This window comes from Prinia subflava, chromosome 19, assembly GCF_021018805.1.
Source record: "Prinia subflava isolate CZ2003 ecotype Zambia chromosome 19, Cam_Psub_1.2, whole genome shotgun sequence".
In the NCBI taxonomy this organism is placed as follows: Eukaryota; Metazoa; Chordata; class Aves; order Passeriformes; family Cisticolidae; genus Prinia; species Prinia subflava.
This window is the reverse complement of record NC_086265.1, coordinates 10,133,596-10,157,569: the sequence shown is the minus strand read 5'-3', so window position 1 is coordinate 10,157,569 and position 23,974 is coordinate 10,133,596. Positions and strand designations below refer to the sequence as shown.

General features: G+C 47.2%; 3 protein-coding genes across 4 annotated transcripts in view; 1 reads left to right on the top strand and 2 right to left on the bottom strand.

The window, feature by feature from the left end:
* Window positions 1-278: 278 nt before the first annotated feature.
* Window positions 279-2,385, bottom strand: LOC134560410 (serine/arginine repetitive matrix protein 1-like). The gene is made up of 2 exons (XM_063416381.1): window positions 1,942-2,385; window positions 279-400 (listed from the first exon to the last, which is right to left on the bottom strand). The coding sequence occupies exons 1-2, from the start codon at window positions 2,383-2,385 to the stop codon at window positions 353-355; spliced, it is 492 nt and encodes a 163-aa protein (XP_063272451.1). The 3' UTR covers window positions 279-352.
* A 70-nt stretch (window positions 2,386-2,455) lies between these two features.
* RAB35 (RAB35, member RAS oncogene family) lies at window positions 2,456-17,851 on the top strand. Its single transcript, XM_063415610.1, has 6 exons — window positions 2,456-2,560; window positions 6,219-6,269; window positions 7,033-7,156; window positions 14,404-14,528; window positions 14,616-14,740; window positions 15,250-17,851. The coding sequence occupies exons 1-6, from the start codon at window positions 2,509-2,511 to the stop codon at window positions 15,376-15,378; spliced, it is 606 nt and encodes a 201-aa protein (XP_063271680.1). The 5' UTR covers window positions 2,456-2,508; the 3' UTR covers window positions 15,379-17,851.
* A 2,473-nt stretch (window positions 17,852-20,324) lies between these two features.
* BICDL1 (BICD family like cargo adaptor 1) overlaps window positions 20,325-23,974 on the bottom strand; it is a 47,551-nt gene continuing 43,901 nt past the window's right edge. For both annotated transcript variants that reach the window (XM_063416167.1, XM_063416166.1), the window contains one exon: window positions 20,325-22,859. In XM_063416167.1, the coding sequence (XP_063272237.1) occupies window positions 22,659-22,859 (201 nt within the window). In that variant the 3' untranslated portion in view covers window positions 20,325-22,658. The remainder of the gene's footprint in view (window positions 22,860-23,974) is intronic.

Sequence of the window (23,974 nt, the reverse complement as noted above, 5' to 3'; positions counted from 1 at the left end):
GCAATGCAAAAACCTTTGCCCTGAAACGTGTATAAAATTTGATGCCATTCAAAACCTACTAAGCAGTTGTCAAAAAGCTCAGTGGTTGTACTGGAATCACTCACTCCATCATTGCAGCCAGGAAGGAATGAAAAAATGAAGTTCTGGTGAAGAGTGGCTGTTTGAGCTCCTTATCATGGGCACCTTGGCTTACCTATCCTGATTCCAATTGATGTTCCACATAAACATGGGAAAGAAAATTATAGGTAAAGGAAGCCTTTATTATTAATGTGTTCATTTTAGCCAGTAAGATCTTAGTTTATTTTGATGATTTGTATTTCCATCTTAGGCAGCAGCAAGTGGAGAAACTCATTCATCTTCCCAAAGAGCACCTGAATTTCTGCACTGAGCTTGGTTGTTCCTGAGAGGGAGGAGTAAAAGGTAGGAGCTCACTTGCACTTGTGGGGAATATGCTGATTTTTCAGTCACAATGAAACACTCGATTTGGATTTTGATAGCTACTTTTTGCTGAACTATTTATACACTGCAGTATAATATATCAGAGATAAAATACCCGTAATTTTTGCTACAACACGAGATCTGATAAATCGATTGTGCCAACTTGGAGACTAAAGAATTAATTTTTTTTTCTCATTTCAAATGTCTTAAAAATACCAGTTGTCAGTAAAAGACAATTTTTCCCTACAACTGATGGTAATAACATCTTTGAACTGTCAAGCAACTGTCTCTGAGTGACAGCTGAACTGTGTGTATTTCAAGAAGATCAAAAAATAATTTATCAGAGAGGTTTAAACTTCCAAGGTGCTAAAAATTGCAGTGGAAGAGAGACAAATGTAAAAGCATAAAATATTCAAATATTTTGATTTTTTTTTTGATTAGTCACAGTTCTTACTGTCCATTTTATTTGGTAACCTCATGAGGCCTCACGCTTTTCACACGATGAGGTTTCATGAGCTTAAAAATAGAGGTAATAGAGGAGTCAGTGTCATTTTGAGTTTGAGCTGGTGGTTTGTGTGCTGGATTCAAGGGATTTCCCTGCAGCTGCAGGGAAATCCTGTTCTGGTGGTGCTGGGCTGCATGATGGGCTGCCCCAGTGCTGTTTGGAGTGGGTGAGGTATATACATATATGTACATATACACATATATATATGTGTGTGTGTGTGAGATGTTTAAAACGCATGAGTTGCAGAGTGAATGTGAGCTGAAGGTCACGAGTGCATTTCAGGATATGGAGACCTTGATGGGGTGAACTTTGAAACCTATAATGCGTTTTTGAAGGTTAAGATTAAGCAAGGTTTATAATTAAGTGGGACACCACCCACTAGACCAGATTGCCCCATTCCCCACCCAGCCTGGCCTTGGACACTTCCAGGGATCCAAGAGCAGCCACAGCTTCTCTGGGCAACCTGTGCCAGGGCCTGCCCACCCTCACAGGGAGGAAATTCTTCCTAATACAGCCTCATTTATAATCTATAATAATCCAATTTCTTTAGTGATAATATACCTCTTCCCATCTGAATGACAATGCATGTTAGTAAGACAGGTTTCATTAACTAATTCAACTTGATCTCAGGAGTTCAAGTACCAGTGAGAAGTTTTTTTTTGAAAAATTAATCAGAGCAAGAACTCAGCACTTGTCTTGTGGCATGTCTCTGCTTAGAAATGGCGATCACCTAAAAAGTGACCACAGTCTTGCAGAATTTGTGTAGTCAGTGTCTGTGCAACTGATAACAAAATCAGCTGGGCAGCTGGACGACTGTGCTTGTGAACTGCAGATGTGGGCTGGGGACGGGGATGGGCGTGAGGTCAAGGCCCTTCCTGAGCCATACACAGGCACATCTCTGAATTAAAAACCCCAGGAATTTCATTTCAGACTAGCCTGATTTGCCAAGCCTGTGACACACACCTGGGCATTTCATATCACTGCTGTGGGCTCCTCACCTGCGGCTTGGGCTGCGATGGGAACTGTTCCTGTACCCATACAAAATCGCTCCTTTGGAGCAGAGCTGGGAGTGCTGGGGCTCCCTCACGCCTTTGATGCTTTGCAGGGGGCATCGCCGCTTTCTGCCGCATCCTCACACAGGCACCTACGGGAAGCAAGGGGACACACTGGCGCCTCACGGAGGTCTCCCGGCGGCTCGGTACGGGGGGAGGACAATGTTCCCGTGGAGGGGAAGGGGGGCGCGGGCGGCGCAGCCCCCCGGGTCCCTCACGCTCCCGCCATGGCCGCCGGCGCGCGCCGCCCGCCTCAACCGCCGCCGCCTCGCGCGCAGGCGCAGCCGCGCGGGCTCGCGAGGGAGCGGCCGTTTTCCCGCGCAGCCGCGGGGCGGGGCCGGCGCAGGCGCGGCGGCGCAGCTGGCGGACCCTGGCGGCGGCCCCGCGCATGCGCGGTGGCGGCCCCGCTGTCAGTTCCGGCTGTTTGTCCGGGAAGTGGCTCCGGCCGGAGCCGCCGCCGCCCCCCGCCCCCCCCCCCCCGCCCGCTCCGCCGCCCGCGGCCGCGCCCCGGCCATGGCCCGGGACTACGACCACCTCTTCAAGCTGCTCATCATCGGCGACAGCGGTGAGCGCGGGCGGCGCGGCCCGGGGGCGTGGGTAGGCCGCTGGCGGGGTGGCCGCCCCTCGGGCCGTGAGGGGCCGGAGTGCGGCGGCGGGGCCGGGGCCGGGGCCAGCGGCGCGGGGGGGTCGGGGAGGGGCGGCCTCCTCCGCCCGGGGCACCCGCGGCGTTGCGGTTGTGCTGCCGGTGCCGCGGGGCTGAGCCGGGACCCCGCGCTGTGTGTGAATGGCGGGGCGCGTTCGCTTGGGCTTCGGGAGGTTTTATCTGATAAACCTGCGGAACTGGCTACCACAGGATATTATGGTAAATAGCTTGGCTGGGTTTAGGAAAAGGCAGATTAGACACGTAGAAGTCAGGACGGCACCGGCAATGCTGCCGGCATCAACCTTGGCGAGCGCATGTTTTGACGGCGCCCACTGATCTGTTGCTGGGATGAGGAGGGAATTCCCTTCCCCTGTGACAGGGACTTTAGGGATCCATGGGAAGGGCTGGCTGCCCTAAGGACTGGTGTTTCCAGCGTGGCAGCTAGTACGTTTTAACAGTCATTATTATCTTAATTATTCCTTAAGCCTTTTTCTGTGCTTCAGCCTTGAAGTCTCAGTTCTAGAGTTCCTTTTTTTTTTTTTTTTTTTTTTTAATAAATCATGGAAGAGCTGGTAGCTTTGCATACTTCTCATTACAGTATAGGATGCAAATACCTAAAAACAGGAGATAAAGGCGTAGTTTGAGTTTTTTTGAAAATAGACCTTTAAATACTTCTGCAGCAACCTCAGAAACTTCTGGAGGGCTGAGGTGTGAACTGTGCCAGTGTCTGGTGCTTTGGTCTGGGTACCTAAGAATTGGGACTGGGAAGGTTCAGTGCAGCTCGGTGTTGGTCGCACTCCAGCAGCTTACAGTAGAATTTCCATAAACTGGAGAAGGGCGCATCCACCCTCTTCTTTTAACAGAGGTGTGGTCCGTGGGGCGGCAGGTCCCGGCATGCAGGCAGGCACAGCTCTTGGATGAAAGGGTAATGCTGCACGGTCTTGGCAGTTGTCACCTTCAGAAGCTTCAGCTTCATGTAAAAGATGTTTCATTCTGCACTAAACTGTGTCTGCGTGAAGGGATCTAAGGAGGGAGACAAGACAACAGCTTCAGAGCAGCTTAAACCCCAGGCAGTTCTGGGAGCCTGTGGATTATTACAACCAAATGCTGCTTTCTGAGTTGAGCAGTAACTCTGTTGCTTGCTGATGAGTTCCAAAACTGTTCAGGCAAGATAAACAGGATGGTGAAAACTCTTAGGAAGACCTCTCATTTTAAACAATTAAATAAATTTTCTCAGCTTGGTCTTCTGAAGCAAAATCCCTGTAGTGTATCCAGTGAAAGGAGTGTTGTGAGAATTGTCAGGCTGCCCGTGGTTCTCTGCTGTAATTAAATCTCACTATGTAGTTTGACTATTGATTTTTCTTTGGTTTTGTTTTTGCTAACCCCAACAGCAAGGCTTTGTCCCTGCTTTCACGAAACAGTTTGCTTGTCTTGTTTATTGACATTTTATTCCCTGCAATAGGAAGTGGACTATTATTGGATAGGATAGTTCTGTCTCATCTGCTTTCCCCTGTATGCAAATCTGTCAAGAGGGTAGTAGGTTTGTGTGTTTTTAGAACAGGTCATCTTGAAAAGCTGCTGGGGATTTCAGCTGTGCCAGATATTTAAAAATAATACAGATGATCTGTGCTTTGCATCTGCTTCTTTAATTCACTCTGCCATTCAGTAAGATATGAGTCTTAGAATCTTGTCTGACACTGAAATTTACTTTTAACTCTAATTGTGCAAAGTCAATAGGCCTTTTTTTTTTGGTTTTGTTTCATTTTGCTGTCTTCAACAAGCTGAGAGCCCTGCGAGCCTTCTCTTCAGATCTTCAAACAGCTCTGTGTGGGAAGTGTGGGGTCACCAAGAGTGTGGTTTCTCTGCGCGTGAAGAGTGTGGGTCAGAGGCAGTGTTTGTTTAGTGAGATCATTGTCACTGGGAGCACGTCGAACTTCCTGAGCTCGGGAGGTTTCTTCTCTCTGGGAGCTGCCAGTGCTGGGAGCCGTGCAGTGGAGGGCAGTGTGACAGAGCAGTGTGACAGAGCAGTGTCATGTGCAGCTCTGCAGCATCGCCCAGGGCTGCCTGAGCTCGGGGATGGTGCTGTGGTTGGTCTGACAGGTCTGCGGCTTCCAGCACCTTCTTGCCTTTCACTGAGCTGAAGGCCAAGGCTGCCTGGTCAAGAAGCACAGCACTTGCTGCTGAAACATTCTTGTTTTCTTTTAGTTTCTTATTTTTCCTTAGTTGACTGGTATTTGCAGAGCTTTAACTGTTGCTAAATAACCAGTCCTCTGTTAAAGTACAGGAACTGCTCTTCTACCTTTTTTGAGCTCAGAGGTATTGATTATATGGATGCTGCAACTTTGTATTTTTTAGTTCCTTTCCTCTTTTCCTTCTTGGCTTGGTAGCAATGAGAAATGAGCATGGCTTCTCCAGATGGCTGGTGACTTGAACTCTTTGCAAATGAGACCTGGCTTACTGTAATCATGTGGATTTTTAGGTTGGTTTTTATTTTTTGTTGGTAGCTGTTGTCACATGCCAGCAGCTGAGAACTACTGGAATTCTGCATAGGTCTTCCGTTAAGAACTTGCAGTTTATACATCATCAAAATAATTACCTTGAAAAACTTCTACCTGAAAAGATTTAATAGATAATTACCCTGGTGAAATTGAATTTCCTATTCATGCCATAACAGATTTATTTTGGGGAGGAAGGGTCATTAACAGCAGAGATGTTATGCAGAGATAACAACGTGGAGGCATTTGGATACCCAGATTCCCTTAGGTGGGTGTTGAGGAATGAGTTTCTTACAGTTCTGGTCTGAAGCACTGTGAAAAATGCTTCCCTGCAACAGGGTGTGATCAGGGTGCAAACAATCCCTTATGAAAAACCTGCATGAAGTGCTACTCAAAGCATTTAGAGAAATGTTGCATGGAACGTTTTGGCAACAGGTACAGCTTCAGAAAGGTGTGTGTCCTTCCTGTTAGATGTGGAACAAGGCTGTTTTGGGTGGCAATACAGGACAGTGATTCCCAGTTCCCATTTGGTTTAGGCTTGTGTTAGACTGTGGCCATGCTGATGTGATCTTTGTATACCAAGCCCTGGCGTGATTGTCAGGGCAGTCCAAATTCCACACAGAATGGGAGGTAGGCAGGGGTGTACCTGATATCACACACGATGTGAAATTCAATGAGTGCTGAATTCAGAGCACTGTTCTGAGTCCTTGTTAATTCACAGGACATGCTCAGCTTTGGCTCTTTCCCTAGCAGATGTAAGCCTTCTGATTGTAAACTTGCTTTTAGTTCTTGTTCTTCTCTGACCTCTTAAACTGACCACAGTTCAGAAGCTGCTGTTGGAGGGTTTGCTGAGGGCTGGGGAGGGAGGACACAAGTCCCCCCTCCCTGCACTGCTACCAGCAGCATCCCAAGTCCTGGTGTGACTGTGCTTGCTCAAATCTCCAAGCAGAGTGTGGAGATGAGCAGTCAAGGTGGGTGGAACTAAATGATGTGCTGATTTCCATGCAATGGATGGTAAAACACTGTTATGTTCCCTGACCCCAGGATGACTGTACTGAAGCATTTGCTGTGTTTGTTTGTCGTAGGTGTGGGCAAGAGCAGTTTGCTGTTGCGTTTTGCAGATAATACCTTCTCAGGTGAGTGGTTTGTTTCCTTCAGTAAGTGAAATGCTCTAGGTTTGCTCCAGTGCTGCTGGTTGGTCAGGAATCTGTGTTTGCCCACTGATAGCTGTGCTGGGAATACGTTAGGCTTTTCACTTTGCATCTCTTGGAGTAAGCCTGTACAGGCCATCCTGTCTGATCCTCACTCGCAGCTGGAAGTCCCTGAATATTGAAATACTGAGTTGGTTCCAGAAACAGCTTAGGTGGTTGAGGTTATGCCGTACTCTCTGCAGACTTCCTATTAGCCATTTGGAATTTAGATTGATTGAGTATTGTGGTAAACCACTTACATTTGAGATATAACCAGTTTATTGGGGGAAAACTTTTAGAACAGACTGTATTCAAAATAAGTGTTTGCACAAGCATTTAAAGCAAAGTGTGGTCTCAAAATTCTCACAAGTGAAATGCTCTTATAGTTACTGTCTATTTCTTGAGATATTTGAGTGCATACTCTTGATTAAGGGGATAGAAAAATAACTTTATTTTGTAATACTGAGCTTTTAATTTTAAAGGTGGAATGGGAAAAGTGGTTTTATGGCTAGGAAAAGAAGCTGTTAGCTACAGATAAAAATATGCAGATCATCATGATATAAGGCATTTTAAACAGTAAGCAGATATGGGGAACCTTGTTCTGCTGTCCAGTCTGAGAGCTGCTGCCAAGTACTGTTCAAGAATTGTGCTTTGGGACATCCAAAATAAACAAGCCTTAGGTTCTCACTTACCCACGCTTTCCCTCCAGGCAGCTACATTACCACCATTGGGGTGGATTTTAAAATCCGGACAGTTGAGATCAATGGAGAGAAGGTGAAACTGCAGATCTGGGACACAGCTGGCCAAGAACGCTTCCGGACCATTACATCAACGTGAGTAACGCTGGCCTGTGTGCTGTGTGGCTGTGGGTCTGGATCTCCTAGTCCAGAGCTGGGGTTTAGGTATTGAAGTGTTGCAGTAACTGATGGTGTACAGCTCTGTGGTCTGTACAGTGAAACTTCTCTCAGCTGTCTCAGAACCGACCGTGGTGGTGATATTCTGGCAAGGTTTGGAACTGGGATTTCAGAGTTCCTCACCCTTCTGTGCATTTCTGTGGTGGCTTTGTCTTATTGCTGTGCTGCTGGTTTCCACATGGTAGAAATGGAATTATTAGACTGCACGTAGTAGACAACTTGCCTCTGTGCCTGTCCATGTTCACCTTCTGATTGAATGCACTGCAGAAAGAGAGTGCAAACCCTCTGTCAGTGTCATATAACTAATGAACAGCTTGGAGATTGAAGAGCAGGATTTCTGATCCCCCGTTTTCCTTTTGGACAAATGCTTTAGCAGCTATCTTTGTGTGGAGTTCTGCTGAGGCAGACGCCCACATGATATTAACCTTTTCCTTGGTTGGAATTCAGATTCGAACTCATTGTCCTTTCGAACAGCGTGTGCAGAGCTTTTCCTGTTCCTGAAGAAACCACACCTAGAGCTGCAGTGGTGGGAACTAAGAATAAAATGTGTTTGTAAACTGATTGCAGTAAAGGTGGACTCCTCACGGGGGAAGAGGGAAAAGTGCACTTGGAAATGGAACTTTTGTTTCCTTGGGTTTTATCCAAAATAATTCTTGAAAGATCCATGTGTTTCACTTGGTCTTTCATGACTCACTTCTCCTTTGGCTCTTATGTGAGAGGAGGATCATTTTCAGCTGATGAACTGGTTAATTTACTCAGACCTCAAAATAATGAGATTGGTTACATCTGTGTTATGTCTAGAGCACTATAAATGGCAAAGTTGAACGTGATGTGTGCACCGCCCCTTTCCTCTGCACTCCTATACGGATATTACTGGGTTACTTCCATTGTTTCTTAAGTGCTTAGCTTGAAAAAGCTCGGTTGCCTCTTGTAGGGTTCCTGTGTGTGACATCACTTCTTGTTTGAGCCCTGCAGGCAGCTTTGGGAAGGAAGTGGTGAAGGGGAGGCACCGTGCGGTGCTGCGGCCCTGTCAGCTGTGACAGGCGGGTCAGAGAGCCCGAGTACTGCTGAGTCAGCAAATGGCCTTCCTGTTTGCAGATTCCCCGCACGGCTCGGGGCCTGCTAATGAGCACTGGGTGCTGGGGCTGATGCCAGCCAGCTCAGGAGGCCATGGTGTGTCCAGCACTGAGCAGGGAATACCAGCCAGCTCAGGAGGCCATGGTGTGTCCAGCACTGAGCAGGGAATACCAGCTGGATTGGGAATCCATGGTGTATCCAGCATTGAGCAGGGAATACCAGCAGGGTTAGGAAGCCATGGTGTGTCCAGCACTGAGCAGGGAATACCAGTCAGCTCAGAAAGCCATGGTGTGTCCAGCACTGAGCAGGGAATACCAGCTGGGTTAGGAAGCCATGGTGTGTCCAGCACTGAGCAGGGAATAGCAGCTGGATTGGGAAGCCATGGTGTGTCCAGCACCGAGCAGGGAATACCAGCTGGATTGGGAAGCCATGGTGTGTCCAGCACTGAGCAGGGAATACCAGCTGGATTGGGAAGCCATGGTGTGTCCAGCTCTGAGCAGGGAATACCAGCTGGATTGGGAATCCATGGTGTATCCAGCACTGATCAGGGAATACCAGCTGGATTGGGAATCCATGGTGTATCCAGCACTGATCAGGGAATACCAGCTGGATTGGGAATCCATGGTGTATCCAGCACTGATCAGGGAATACCAGCTGGATTGGGAATCCATGGTGTATCCAGCACTGAGCAGGGAATACCAGCAGGGTTAGGAATCCATGGTGTGTCCAGCTCTGAGCAGGGAATACCAGCTGGACTGGGAAGCCATGGTGTGTCCAGCACTGAGCAGGGAATACCAGCTGGAATGGGAAGCCATGGTGTGTCCAGCACTGAGCAGGGAATACCAGCAAAGGAGGATTCCTTCTGTCAATGGGAATAGCTGCAGATCAGACTTTGTGTAGTGTTTTGTGTAAATTCTTTCCTTGATTAACATCCGAAATAGATAAGCCGAAATGGTTTGAGGCATTTGTGCCATGACCTGTTGGAACTCTGCTGCTGCTTCCTTTTGCATTGCTTTTTACCCAAGTGAGGCATATTTTACTTTGGGGGCAGCTAACATTTTGGGGTTCCTGCCGTTGCTTTGGTAGTTACAGAATCCATAGTCAGGGAAAAAAATCTGCATTTTTTGCAATTCTGTGCGAAGAAGTTCATGTGTCCAAGTGCATTTGAAGTGTTGAGGAAAACACTTTGGGAATGCTGGTTAAAGTGGGGTGAGGGCTCCTCTTGCTAGGTTGGTTGGCTGTGCTTGTCTAGTGTTCCTAATCATATCACCTATAAAACCAGGTGATAACAGGAGTTAAATTTTAGAAATGGTTCTGGCTGGCTTGATTTTTTTTTCATTTATTGGCAAAGTAGTACTGTAACTGATTTATTTATCCTAAGCTGACTGACAAATCAAGTAACCTTGCTTGTTCCTACAAAAGGGCTTGGCTATCAAATCATGGGTGGAGTGTGAGTGTCAACAGAATGTAGTAGCTGCCTAGTTTTTGACTAGATTGAGGTTTAGACTGAAGTTAAAAATATAAAAGGTGATCCTTTAGTATTACAGTAGGTCAGGGAGTCCCTTTACAGTGAAAGGCAGGGTTCAGATTGATGTTGAGCCAAGCTTGGCAAGCAAGCCTGAAATTAGACCCCATCTGGTAATTACAGTAATAGGTTGGTAGTGCTGCTGTGTGGACTTCAAACTGCAAAATGGTAGAGGTGGAGGAAGTTAATAGTGGAGAATTGGGAAACACTAAAAGGTTGTATTAGTTTGATTTCAGCTGACTGTAGCTACAGTCAAAAGCTGAAAAGCAGAATAAAACGGTTACGGAACAGAAATCAAGTTGGTGTGGAGTATTTTACAGAAGCTCGAGAAAATGAAACTAGATCAGAATTTCAGACTAGGAAGTATAAAGGCAGCTGGTTTTATTGTCTGTTAAATGTGGAAATACTGGGATAGCTGGTGCCTTCTGGGAGGAGAGGCTGATCTGTGTGAACTTGGTTGCCATGGAATGTCATCCAAATTAAATTTGATTTAAATTCACCAGGGATTTAGCATGCCAGGACGCAGCTGTATTAGCAGGAATACTTAAAATGCATGAACAGCCAGTCCCTGCACTTGATTTCCTCTTGTAGACAGGACGACTTTGTCCTGATTCAGGACTGTGGGTTTAGGATTGAAGCTTTACATAATAGTTGTCAGATGCCAGCTCAGGATGAATAGTGATAGAGGGACCTTCTGCCATGGTTTCCTGTGGAATGGCATGTTTGAGAGAAGGAAAGGTCTTTGAGATGACAGAATTGCTGTGTCTTGTAAAGCAGATATGACTAAAAGGCTAGTAGTTAAAAGGCTGGTCTGACTGACAGTAGATGTGCTTCCAAGAACTTGAAAGAAAGATGAGTATGAAACCAGATTATTAAGTCTCTGGAAATGATTAGAATTCTGGATGAATGAAAAAATGAAGCAAATGTGTGCTACAAAGTAGTGAAATATGAATAAAGAAGCTGGATAAACCAGTGACCTGTCTTTCACATTTGGCAGTTACTTATTTTCCTGAAAAAAAACAACATATGGGTCCTACTGGACTGATATAGCCTCTTTTAATTCTGACTTAGCTGCTGCTGTGCTCCATCAAACTGGTTGTTATAACTCCAGATGTTAATACTGGGAAGCAATTGCTGGAGGGAGAATGAGAATTTTCTCACTGCTTTCTTGCATTTGGGAGTGCCCCAGTGAGTGGCAAATGTGCCCTCGTGTTTCCCAAGTCTGTGTGGGGGGGATGCAGGTGGCTGAAGGATGTGTTGAGTTTGGGTGACCCCCAAATTAATTCTAGTGGTAGAACAAGCAGTAAGGTGTTTATTTCAACTTAACTGTTGGCTTTTTAAAGCCTTTTCCACACCTAAGCTAAATGTAAAGCCTCTAGGTCTAAGGAACTCTTCCAACTATATGGGAGATTGTTGGCTACTACCAAACATCCAAGGGCGTACACACGTCAAGATTGGTTGTCTTTCACCTCAGAAGGACACTTTTATGGAAACTCTTAACATGAATAACTGGTCTAGAACATTTTTTCTGTATTTTACAAAGCTATTTCCACCAGCAGATGCTGGCTTTGGGGGTTTGCAGAGCACGTGGCAGAGCACACCCACCACACAGAGGACAGCCAGCATCACTCTGTGACCGAAAGGCTCAGATTGAGGACTTCAGGTCTCTTCTGCTCCCATTTCTGTGGTCTCCATTTCCCCAAAAATGTGGATGGGAAGGAGATAAGACATTCTTTCCCTTGTGTCAAAGTCTCAACTACCTCTTGGTTGCCAAAAGCACAAAATTTACACCTACTCCTCCCTGAATGCCAAAAGCCCCATCTGTTCTCTACTCGCCAAAGCCCACAACCTGTTATAAAAGCAGTTCTGCACTGCATCATTCTGGAAGTTGAAGGATGGGATAGGATAAATCAGATTTTGTTTTCTGCTACTGTCCTGCATTTGGGGTTGGAGAAGCTTCGCTGTACTTGTTAAGACTAAAATGTTACCTAGGATGCAGAGCTGTATCTAACAACTGATAGAAAACAGCATGACCAGCTTTTTGAGAAAAAATGTGTGCTGTGGGACTACAGAGTTAGAGAATAACAGGTAGGCATGGTCTTATCTCTCAGGCTTATCTCTCCTGGTAATGACAGCCAATAGAGAAAAATGACATTTGAGTGTAGATGAGGGGTTGGCAACCTTTCCAGAACGATGTGCCAGACAATTTTCCCTTCCAAAAATAGAAGCAGTGTGTGCTGGTAGGCACTCAGCAGGAGTCAGGGGTTGCTGTCTTGCACAAAGGAAGCTCTTTCTGTTGAGGTGGTTGGCAATATCAGTGGCAGGAGCTCCAGGCTCCTGCAGGGTTCCCATTTGGTGGTCTCTGCTGCAGGTCCAGCCCACAGCCCCATCCCGGGAGCAGAATCGGGCGGTGCTGACGCTGCCTCACTTTCCACTCCCCGACATCAGATGCTTTGCTTAGAAGAAAATGTAGGTGCGTGGGCCAGGGAGGAGCAGCAGGGTGCTGTGCTGGGCCCCTGGCTGGGCTGACAGGGATGCCAGGCTGGGCTCTGTGTGCACGGCAGAACGAGGCAGCTCTGCGTAGGTGCAGCTGAACCGCTGCGCTTCTCCAAGGGCTGAGCGTTGTCTTGGCAAATGCAATGCTCAGTGTTGTTGAGGAAGTGGAGGTCAGCCTGAGGGTGCTGAATTAAAAGACTGTGAGATGATGATATGGGAGAGCCTGAAGATAATTGGTTTGTTGTTCAGCTGTGGAGAAATCCAGTGTGTTGGTAGGATTGGGGATTTTTTCCTTTCTGAAGTTATCACACAAAACAGGATTCATCAAAACCAGTGTGCAGGGCATGCTAGTGTCAGGAGAGGATGGGTGATTTTTGCAACATGTGTATTCAGGCCACAGAGTACTTTTCCCTCTAAAGGATCCATGTTATGAATAAAATTGAGTTGTTATCAAGTAAAGCACAAATGCAGTGCTGTAGCAAGTTTAAGTTGTTGAAAGAACTGACTACAAAGGGACTAGAACATTTGAAAGCACAGGGTTTCTTCTGGGCTGGGAATAAGTAATTCTTACCTGAGTTAGTTCTTGCCAAGGGAAGTGAATGTATAAAACATGGCATGGGAGAAGTATTTGAGTGTCTCCTGCAAGTGCCCAGACAGGCAGTAGGAGCAGACTGTTCAGGAGGAGCTCTGCTGCCCAGGGACTGCTGCAGGGATCAGCAGAGGAAGGAGTGGGACTCTGGGGTGGTCTGTGCCTCTGCAGCTCTGTCTGGTGGTGCATAAAGGCAGTGGCTTCTCTTGTAGGAGGATGATGAGGGTGACTTGTGACTTGTTTGAGCACTTCAACAGCTGAGCTGGAGCTTTGAGAGCTTCTCAAAGGTGTGCTTGGGTTAGATTCAAAGGCTTTGAAGTTCAAAGGTGTGTTTGCTGAGTTGGAAAAATCAAAGAGGAGCAGAATGGTCACAGTGAACATCTCTGAAGTCCAGTGGATGTCCTACAAGAAGTGCTTGTGGTAAGACAGCAAGGTCTAGGAATGCTGTCACAGTTTAAGGGAAAATCCTCAATTTTGTATGTTGGTTACTTGAATTTGTTTTATTAAAAATTCTAATATTGATCAAAAAAAAGAAAAGAGGATGAAAGGAAATGAATGAAGCTACACATAATATAAAATATGGATCCCGATGAAGACCTCACTGTTAACTGTTTCCTGTTTCAATTACTTTTTAATTTTTGCGTCACAGCTGCCTGATTTCCAATAGGGAATGTACCTGGTAGCCTTGTGATTGTGGCTGAAAACTGAGAAGGTGGAGCTTGCTGGTTTTTTATTTAGCATTTCCACGGTGCTCATACTGTCTGTCTTTGGTAGCTTTGTGCAGATGATAATGTTGGAACCTGAATTCAGGTATTTTTCTTGCATATCAGACTTGTGCATCATCTTTTAAAGGTGCCAGTTGCCCAAGACTAATGGGAATAAACTGAAATAAAGCTTATTTTTAATGGCTAAAGGTAGCAGAGTGTATTGAATGCACATATGGAGTGGATCTGTTGAGTAGGAAGGTGTGATCAGAACACAGTCGCTCAACAAGACAGAAATTTTTGAGAGCTTGAGAGAGCTGTGACTGAAGGTTGAGTATATTTGGAGATCTGCTGAAATTTTAGTCTGTAGGTGACCGTTCACAGATAACAGAATTACTGCAAAAACTCGATGTGGCTTACACAGCCCCAAGGCTCACATCACAGCCAGTTCTGAGGATGTGCTGGGGGTACCATTGCCTTTGGTCCTGCAGCTGGAGGACAGCATTCACCTTGATGGTCTTGGCAGCCTGAACAAAGAAGGTTTTAAAAGTCTTTGGACCTGGAAATGTATTTGTATATTTGTATAACGTGAATGAGCAGGGAGCTCTGTAGTTTTGGAGGAATAGCCTGGGGTCAAGCTGTTACAAGAGAGTCCCAATGGAAAGAACATGGGGGCACTTGATTTCCATAGCCTGAGGATTTGTTGTGACCCTGTAGAAGCTCAGGGGAAGGTGATTCCTTGGGGTAACACTTGGTGTCCTTTTGTGCCCCTCAGGTATTACAGAGGAACACACGGAGTCATCGTCGTCTACGACGTAACGAGCGCAGAGTCTTTTGTGAATGTAAAACGGTGGTTGCATGAAATTAATCAAAATTGTGATGATGTCTGCAGGATACTAGGTAGGTAATTAGGGAGCTACAGCATCTTATTTAGTGGGCTGGCCTGCTGAAAGACCAAACTGACTTCTGTTCTCTTTCCTTTTTTAGTGGGCAATAAGAATGATGACCCAGACCGAAAAGTGGTAGAAACAGAAGATGCCTATAAATTTGCTGGGCAGATGGAGATCCAATTGTTTGAGACCAGCGCCAAAGAAAATATTAATGTGGAAGAGGTAATGTAATATTCAGAAGAGAAGAGATATAATGATGTGGGGATAATGGTGTGGGAAGAAATAATTCCATTCTTCCCATTGAGAAAGAAAAAAGTGCTTGTATGAGTTGCAAGTGGTAGGTAAAATGTCAAAAAGAGACATTCAGCTGCTTTTGGAAGAGTTGGGGAAGCAAAAGGAAAGAGCCCACACTGCATTTTCAATAGATTTACAGTGCTCACGTATTAGGCAGGAAAGACTTGAGAATGCTTGTAGGAGGTGGGAGTGCCCAGGCTTCACTCCTGGCCTCGGTTTACAAACTGCCCTGGTTTTTAAAAAGGGACAGAGGTACTGTTTCGTTTGGGAGTGGGTTGGGAAAAGGTACTGGATTTTCACTTGGGCCACAGTGGGTTGGGGAAGGTCTCTGAAGCATTATTGAAACACAGAAAAGGGGAATGGCTTCCAAGGAGCAGCACCCCACAGGAGCCAGCCCGAGTTCTGGCGTGCTCTGAGTGTGCTTGTTTCTCTTGCAGATGTTTAATTGCATTACAGAGCTTGTCCTGCGAGCAAAGAAAGAAAACTTAGCAAAGCAGCAACAGCAGCAACAGAACGATGTGGTGAAGCTAACGAAGAACAGTAAAAGGAAGAAGCGGTGCTGCTAATGCCCCTTCCCTGCTGCAGAGACTCTGCTCTCAGACAGATCAGCCCCTCCAGCTAGACTCGGGCAATTCCACTGGGGCAGGCTTTGGGAGGACTTTCTCAGTTTTGTGCCGTTATTTAAAGATTCTTTTTTCTCCATGTTTTCTATCAAGAGGCGCTGGCACCTTACCACTGCAGTGCCAAGAAGGTGTGGGATGGAATCTTGCCCCCCTCTCCTCCCCTGCTCATTCCAGTGCGCCTTGTAGACAAGAGGGACGTTGCCTACCAAGTGGACTAATTAACCCAAGAGTTTGTATATAATGTATATTGCTTTAACCAGCCTCGCCTCCCTGTTGTCGCTTTGGCTTCTGCCTTCTTAATGTCAACCAATCATGGACTGCAGAGTTCATCTTTTTAAAGAGAAAGTTTAAAAGTTCTTAATTTGAGTTGGCCCCAGGTTGGCAGTGACGGCTTCCTGGGGCCTCCAGCTGCATTTCTGTTGGGCTCCAGGCTGGCAGCTGCTGCCCCTGGGGCCCCTGGCTTCTCCTGGAGTCCCAGGCTTTTCCTGGGGCTCAGGCTGTGTTTTCCTAGGTACCAGGACTGCAGGTGTCACTGCTGGAGCCTGGGGTTTCATTTCCCCAGCCCCTGGGCTGGCAGCTGGAGCTGCTGCTGGGACCTGGAATTTCAGCTTGCCATCCTCCAGATCTGTGGCTGGATCCTTGGGTTTCACCTCCTTGTGCTGCAGCCCAGCTGTACCTGTGCTCTCCTGTAGTTTGTATCAAGATACTGGAAAACAAACTGACCTGCAGAAGTGGGATTTGTTTGGATAAAACCTTTTTTTTTTTTTTTTTTTTAAAGCCAAGTTTAACAACTTTGACCTCTGCTTCTGGTTCTGCCAGTGTCCTAAGTGAGGGTCCATTTCTTTTGAGAAGAACAAAAATCATGTGATTCTGCCAAAAACCCCAAACTTCTCCTTGTTGCCCTTGTCCACAAATAGGCAATCTGAACTTGAATGTGAATTTTGGTGGCAAAGCTTTTGTTTTTTAGAGAGAAAAGGCATGAAATAAAATCCAGCTCTTCTTCCTGATGTCTGAATATGAAAGCTGCAGAATCATTCCCAGGATTCTTCTGTTGGGAAGGAGGACTGCTGTTTAATGCAAAGAAATGGAAAGCTTGCTTGCTTGGGTTATGTGGTGGTGGAGGATCACACTTGGAAACAAACTGGGCTTGCTGTGCTCAGCAACATTTTCCTGGCCCTCGTCAGCCTTTCTGGGAAAACAAGGGCTCACTTCCTCAGCCTGAATAGATGTAGTTAAAGGTGGAGAGTGTATGTGTGTGTAACTAAAATATCCAATGTCTGGGCTGAAAGGACATGCTCAGAACCTGAATTATTGCCTAAATGATATTGAAAAATAATTTTACCTTAAAAGGCATGGAGGGTATGACTTCCTTGAAGGCCTTGAAGGTGGACATACTCCACGTGCCAGTAAGTGGCCCTGTGGAATTGCTGGCCTTAGTTTGGTAGGATGTGATTCACCCATGTCCATGAGCTTGGAATCAGCCCACTTCTCTCCCTTCCTCACCCTTTCCCCAGGAGAGGCTAAATTTTAGTCACTTATTTTGCCTGCATTTTTTTAGATTTTTTCAGGTTGTGGTAAGAGCCCTGATCATACAATCACATCACAATCAATCACTTTAAGAGTTTTTCCAAAGTGCAAACAATGAATGTGTAACACGTGGGTTTTTAACCAGTTCAGGTGCTGGGGATACGTATCCAGCTGCCTTCACCCATCTCTTCTCTTCACATATCTGGCATTGGTAACCCAAGGACTGAGCTGGGATGGTGCTGCTGGAGGGAGCTCTGATCACTGAAACACTGGAGTGGCTGTGGAAGGCCTGGCTCACACCAGTGCGTCCTGTCTGCTCTCCAGTGTGGAACTGGTGTGTGCTGGGAGGAGCTGGGCCAGCCCCGGGGCTGTGCTGGGGGTTCCCCTGCAGGCTGAGGGCTCAGCTGCCTTACTCTGGGAATCTCCTTGGTAGCTGTGTGCAGATCTAGAGGGAGTAACTTCATATAGGCAGGAGTAAAGAACTTGTCTGAATTTACTGGAAATGATGCAATAAAATGAGGAAATGGTGCACCCAAGCCTGGAGTGTTCTCTTATATGGAAAAATTGGTCCTCTTTGAGTCCAGGTTTTTGTGGCTGTGGTTGGAATTCTATCAGTCCAGGTCCAGATTCCTGGCTTTAAAGGGGGAATTTCTTTTTTTTTTCCCAGAGCTGGCTGTAGAGGAGCAGTTACCTCTGCTCTTGCCATCACTGTTCAATTGGAAGGGGTGGGGACCGTGTCTCTAGTGGTGCTGATGTGAAGTTTCCTAAATGTTGAGCAATGGAATGTCTAACTGGTTTGCTAGGATTATTTCTGTAATGAAAGTTTCTAATTATGCTTTTTAAATAATTTTAAAAAACTAAAAATAAAGGTTACAAGCTGCCAAATCTTTTTTTGAGGCTCTGTTTCCTCTGCTGTCCAGCACCTGGAGGTGGAGGGTGGCAAGCCAGGGGTGAGCTCTGCTGCTGAGTGCAAAGGGTTATTTCCTGAGAGGGGATATTTTAAAAACCATAATTAATGTTTTCAAATGTTTAGTTGCTGTTTTAGTTTGAATGAAAGAGCAAGGTGGAACTGGTAACTTATTTCTATGTGAAGTGAGATGCCTGTGATTGTGCTGTAATCTTTTGTCTTTCTGCTCAACAAAAGGTACTGAGCTGAAAGCTCTTCCTCCCGAGGTGACTGAGAAGCCTCTGGAGTCTCTGCTCACTTTCCCAGGAAATTAAAGTGTGTTTAATTACTCTGTGCAGGAGCTGCAGCTGTGGCTGTGCCTGCAGCATCCCCTTGCCTGGCCCTGCTGCTCCTGGGGCTGGGATGGAACCTGCCCTGGGAGGGGCCTTTGCTCTCTGTGCCCTTGTGGGAGGAGGGGGCTCCTGGGCTGTGGGAGCTGCTGCCAGCTGTGGGTGAGTCACTGTCTGTGTTTGCTGTCTAAGCTCCTTCCCAGGGCCAGTGAAGGACACAAATGGCTGAAGTTGGGATGATTTACCCACTTTTTGTTTTCCTGTGCACCAAGAGATACAAACGTTTCAGATGTTTTTGCCCTGGCCCCTTCTCTCCTAAGCACACACGGGGATTTACCTGGCTGAATTTAATGGGCTGATGCAGCACCAAAGATGCTGTTGGGTGTTAAAGGACAGTTCAAAAATGAGCTTGTTTTGCAGCAGGGCACAGTAAAGTGGTGAGAGCTGAGGCAGTATCGTATAAATGATCTGTTTTATTCTGAAGAGAACTATTTACAAAAGAAGTAGAGCATTGTTTTTACTAAAAATATGCCTTTATAGATTTTTATAATATGTATCTTATAAAAACCATACATTTATTTACATGACTGCTACATACAAAAATTACAGCACTGTGGTATATGTACATATCTATAGGTACATTCTTTCTGCTTGTCCCTGCTGTGTGCTTTTTCCCTCTCAATCCAAGGGAATCATTGCTGCAGCACCCAGACACTTCCTTTCTTGGCTTTTTGGTTCAAACAATCTTGCTTTTTATAGCCGAGTGGGGAGCAGAGAGTTTGCCTGATGGAGAGGCATATCTGGAATTCACCATTCTAAGTAGGACAAGTGCATGTGGCCCTGCCTGCAGCCTCACTTCCTGCTCTCTCTGCAAAGTGACTCTGATGTCAGTAACTTTTTGATTTGCTGTTCATCTCCACGGCAAGTTGCTGATCTAAGTTTGTATGAAGATAAAGTGCTAGTGACTTGCCTTTCATTTACATTTGTTCCTCGTTTACAGTTGCTTCCCTTGCAGAGTTGAGGAAGGGGAGACTGATCCCTTTTCCCTCAGGCTGGCATAACAAACGTTTGCCCAAACAGTCACCTGGTACTCAGCTGTGGGAAAGTCCTTTGTAACCTTAATCTCAGCAGGCATCTCTTCTCTGTGCAATATTTGAACAGTGACTGTGCAGCACTACTCTTTTATTTACCCTTATCTCAAAAGCAGGGCTGAGGGTTGTGTTTAGAGCTGCTGATCCCAATCCTCAAATCTCCTTTGGGCTCCTGAGTACCTGCTGGATTAATGTGCTTCCTCCATCTCATCCCCTGGAGCCAGAGTTCCCTTTACACCGAGTGTGTCCTGGAGGAGTCAAGTACCACGGGTGAAGTGTCTTGTAACCAGCACTGCAAGGCTGATTCCGGCTCCTGGCCATGACAGGTGAGTGTTAATGACAGCACAGGGTGAAGTAGTCAGGACCTTGTTAGAACACAACGTGACAAATGGGTGTGAAGGACTGCACAGATGAGGTTTTTCAGACAGAAGACAAAACCTAGCTGCTGTGTTAAGGCAGTTTCTGTTCCTGTGGAGTAGCAGCTCAGCAAGGAGGTCTCCTTTGGTGTGTTGTCCAGTTCATTACACCCAGTTCTCTTGTATCTCTGGGTTTAGTAGTGCAACTAAGTCTTTAGGGTGAAGGAGCTTGTTTGAAGAAACCATACCCAACTGGCACCTTAGAACATGCTGACTTTCCTCTTGTAATCTCTTCCATCACTCTTACTAAATAAATAAAATTGCAATGGAATCAAGGATTCTCCTTAAATGAAGAGATGTGCTGTGCCTACCCCTGCAACTGATTGAGTCCCTTTCCTCAGCAAACATAGCAGAAGGCACCTTTCTTCATGTCATTACTGCATCTTCATGGGATAGCTTAAGGCCCTTGCCTTAGGATTGCATCCATCCATCCATCCATCCTTCCATCCATTCATCCTCCCGGGGGTAGAGCCACACAACTGCTGGGCACGTGGCTGGAACAGAGTTGGTGGGGTCTGGGAAATGACAACTGACAGAAGAAGAGAGGTCCCTGAGGACCGAGATGTTCACGTGTCTCTCCTGTGATGGAGCATTGTTTTCAGTGTTCCCAGGTGTCACTGTGTCCCAGGTGTCACCGTGTCCCAGTGTCACCGTGTCCCAGTGTCACCGTGTCCCAGGTGTCACTGCATCCTCAGCCACGCCTCGTGTTGCAGGTACCAGTGGTTGGGGTAATGCGTGTGGGTGTGACAGCCGTGGCAGCAGGAGATGCTGAGATTGCCCCGTGTCCCTGCCCTGCCCAGAGTCAGTCACAGTACAGGGGAGGATGAGCACTGGGAGCTCTGGCACTGCACTGCAGCCCTTCCCCCGGCTTGCACAAGTGGCTACAAGCAGATACTCAACAGCTGAGCATTGCCTAGAAAGGAGAGGCCAAGGTTCAGTTTCCTCCTCTGCCCGTGAGGCTCTTGATTCCTTTCCCCATAAGCATCAAGGGGGATTGGTGGGGCTTTGCCCAAGTATTTCCTGAAGCAGACTCTGCACTCCAGGGTTCATTGCTTTCATGTAGATGGGTTTTACCACTCAGCTCTTCACTCTCATTGCCAATCCCAGAGCACTCTGCTCATTGCAACCCAGAGCTGCCTTAGTGCAAGATGATTTCACACCAGTGTGGTGGTTTCATGCTAACAAGGAAATTTGGGAATGCTCAAATCTTCATAGGCAGAAAGGACATTTGTACTGAGGTATTATGGATGTTCTATCCCACAGGTAGGCTGAAACCTAAGCCACCAGCCTCTTGCCTGCTGCTTAGGAGGTGTTTGATACCTATTCTAGCAGAAAGCTTGTTCCTCTAGGAAACGAGCAGACAGCAGCTCCCTGTGGGATGGTGTGTTAGCACCAAAGTTGCTGAGCAGGGCAGAGCTGAAGGTGCACCAGCTCTGTCTGCTGTGGGACAGTGTAGGTGGTGGCCTCTTTAAAGCAGCAGGAAACAAACTGGGCCCGTGGGTACCATGAGCTGGGAGGATGTGTGAAAATTGCATGACAGCAGCAGGACATCTCTGAACTGAGCCTGGTGCTCCTCACTGGCTTGTGATGGTAGACTGCTAAAGGGGAAGAGCTGTAAAGTGCCCATCCAGTGCAGAGGGAAGGTCCCTACTTGAGTATTGCAGGATTTCCAGCACTGCTGTGTGCATACATCAAAAAAAGCCACATTCCTTCTTGTTGATCAAGTCGTGCAAAGCAGGCTCTGGTCATCTTTGATCAAAAGGACCTTTGATCAAAGGGCTACCTGCTCAGCAAAGGGCAGAGCAGCAACTGACCCCCAGGCAGGGACAAATACTCCTTTCTGTCAGGCCATAGCCAATGTTACTGCATAGGGCAGAGCAACCTGCAGGCTTCCCAGAGCTTTGTAGACACCCTGACAGCCTTTGGCTTCAGTGAAGGCAGATGCCAGTGTGCTTTCTGAGGATCGAGTCTGCCAACCCAGTGTAAAGAGTGACTGACATCACTGGGAGTGGGCTTCCAGTGAAGTATTAGTTAGGCTTTTGGGAGCCTATCCAGTTAAAATGAGTTTTCTTACTCTGTTTGGGAGATGTGTATGGCTTTGGGGAGAGGTGTGTGACTTGCTAAAGCTCCCAAACTCCTTTTGGCCATTGGAAGAACTGCAGGCGCCCCAGGACTGCACATGCACAACTTTTCTCCAGTCTGGAATCTGTTGTAGATGGTCAGTCTGCTGGGGAGAAATCTGTGTAGCTACAGCCTACAACTCTTACCTCTGTGACAGGAGGGAGCTGGAGAGGACAGTGACACCACCTGTCTGTCCTCTGAGCTGTGAGGAGCCACGCAGGGCTCCAGGGGAGATGGTGCCCAGGGAGGATCTGCAGCAAGGGCTCAACTTCCAGCACGGAGAAAGCTACATTTGTCAGAACATGGAAATGCTGGGGCCAGAGTCACTCCAGTCTCAGTGGGATGGGTGAAGGATGTCACAGCTGCCAGGGTGGTAAAAATGGCTCCCCTCTGTCCTCTTGCATTCATCCCTCTTCTTCCCCCTGTGCTCGCTGTGACAGCAGCTCTCAATCCCCTGCACCGCTCTGTCTTGGGGCTGCTTATTTCCTTCTCCAGCATAAGAATGCTTTTAAGACAATCAGAGTATTCTTCACAGCAGAAACTGGGCTGTGTCAAAGCGCCTAACATATACCCTGAAGTTTATCACTTCACTTAGAGAATAAGAAAAGTTTCTTTCTACTAGAATCACATTGTCAATTTGCAAATCTCCAATTCATGTAAACATTTGGTTCAGACCAGGTGCGGTGTAAATAGTGCAGAGTCTCAAGGGTTAACTCCTTTGCCCCCTTCTTTTTTACTCAGTGGATCAGACTAGGGTCCATCAGCAAGCTGGGCAGCTGCCCCACTCCCCATCTCGAAGCAGAAATTGTTGGAGAGTTTTCTCTTTTTCAAATTAATTTTTCTTGAAAAAGGAGAAGAGACGGTTTCCTTCGGCCCCGACGGGCTCGTCCCCCTGCTGCTCCGGCCTGAAGGCGGGGGAGGGCCTGGCACTCCGCTTGGCGCCGGAGCCACTGGAGAAGGAATAAGCAAGCTGGCTCCATTCCTTCGGGTGTTTGTCCATCAGCTGCTGGTCAATGACCCTGTGCATGTCATCCTGCAGCAGAGGGAGAGACAGGGCGTTAGTGGCCGCTGATGCCCACGGGGAGCTGGGCGGGGCGGCTGGAATGGGAGTGAAGCGTGCAGCGATGAGATGGAGCGGGGATGACGGGAGCGGGGACAGAGCTGTGTCCCCACCCAGCAGCGGCTCAGCTGTGCCTGTTGCCGTGAGGCTTCTCGGGGAGTCAGGGAGATCCATCACACAGCTCTGAGGGATAAATTGCTCAGGTGGTCTCGCACAGGAGCTCTGTGCCTGCTTGGACTCTGTGCCACCCCTAAGCTGTGTTTCTCTGCTGTCTGCAGCTTGCAGATGTCCTCTTTGGGGAAGAAAGGAACAAGAGCAAATGCAGCTGAAAGCAAAGGCCGAAGAAGGACGGAGGTCTGAGCTGAGCAGGTCTGTGTGCACACCTAGTGGGCAGGCAGGGGTGGCAGAGCTGCTGCACAGCCACTGTCACGGGGCTGCTTTGGGAAAGGTGCCGAGGGGCTGGGGCAGGTGTGAGCCCACCAGATCCCTCCTGGGCTTTGCACCAGACTCACCAAACAGAACTGAGCTCGTCCTTAGACCCCCTCCTTCCCCTAGAGCCAGCAGAGCAGGGGGAGCTCTGACTGACAGCTCAACAGGAACTGCGGCTTTTCAGATGTACCAGAAATGCTCTGATTCTGTCCATGTTTGCACCACAGTGAAGCTGCTTTATACAAAATAATTATCCAGTTCTGTTGCCACTTATGATGTGCTAACATCTTCCTTGAAAACCTGGCTATAAATTTTACAAATTTTAAACTTGCAGATCCATTGTTTCTCCTTCAATTGCATACTTAAGCTACAGCTTAGTGAAAATGCGTGTACACAAACTAGCCCCACAGGAGGAATCAACTTCTCTGCAGGGGTTTGGTCCCTGATTAGGGCTGAGGACACTGCCTGGTGAGAACAGGGATACTCTGGAAGGGCTGGAGTGGTGGAAGTGTTCTTCATTCAGCCCCAGGACTGAGGGGAAGGTGCTGCCATTGCCCAGCAGGTGCCCCAGCTGCTCTGGGCTGGGATCAGATCAGCCAGCTGGGACTGGAAGCTTAATGGCAAATCTATTGTTGCAGCACTTTCTGCAGGGAAAAGGA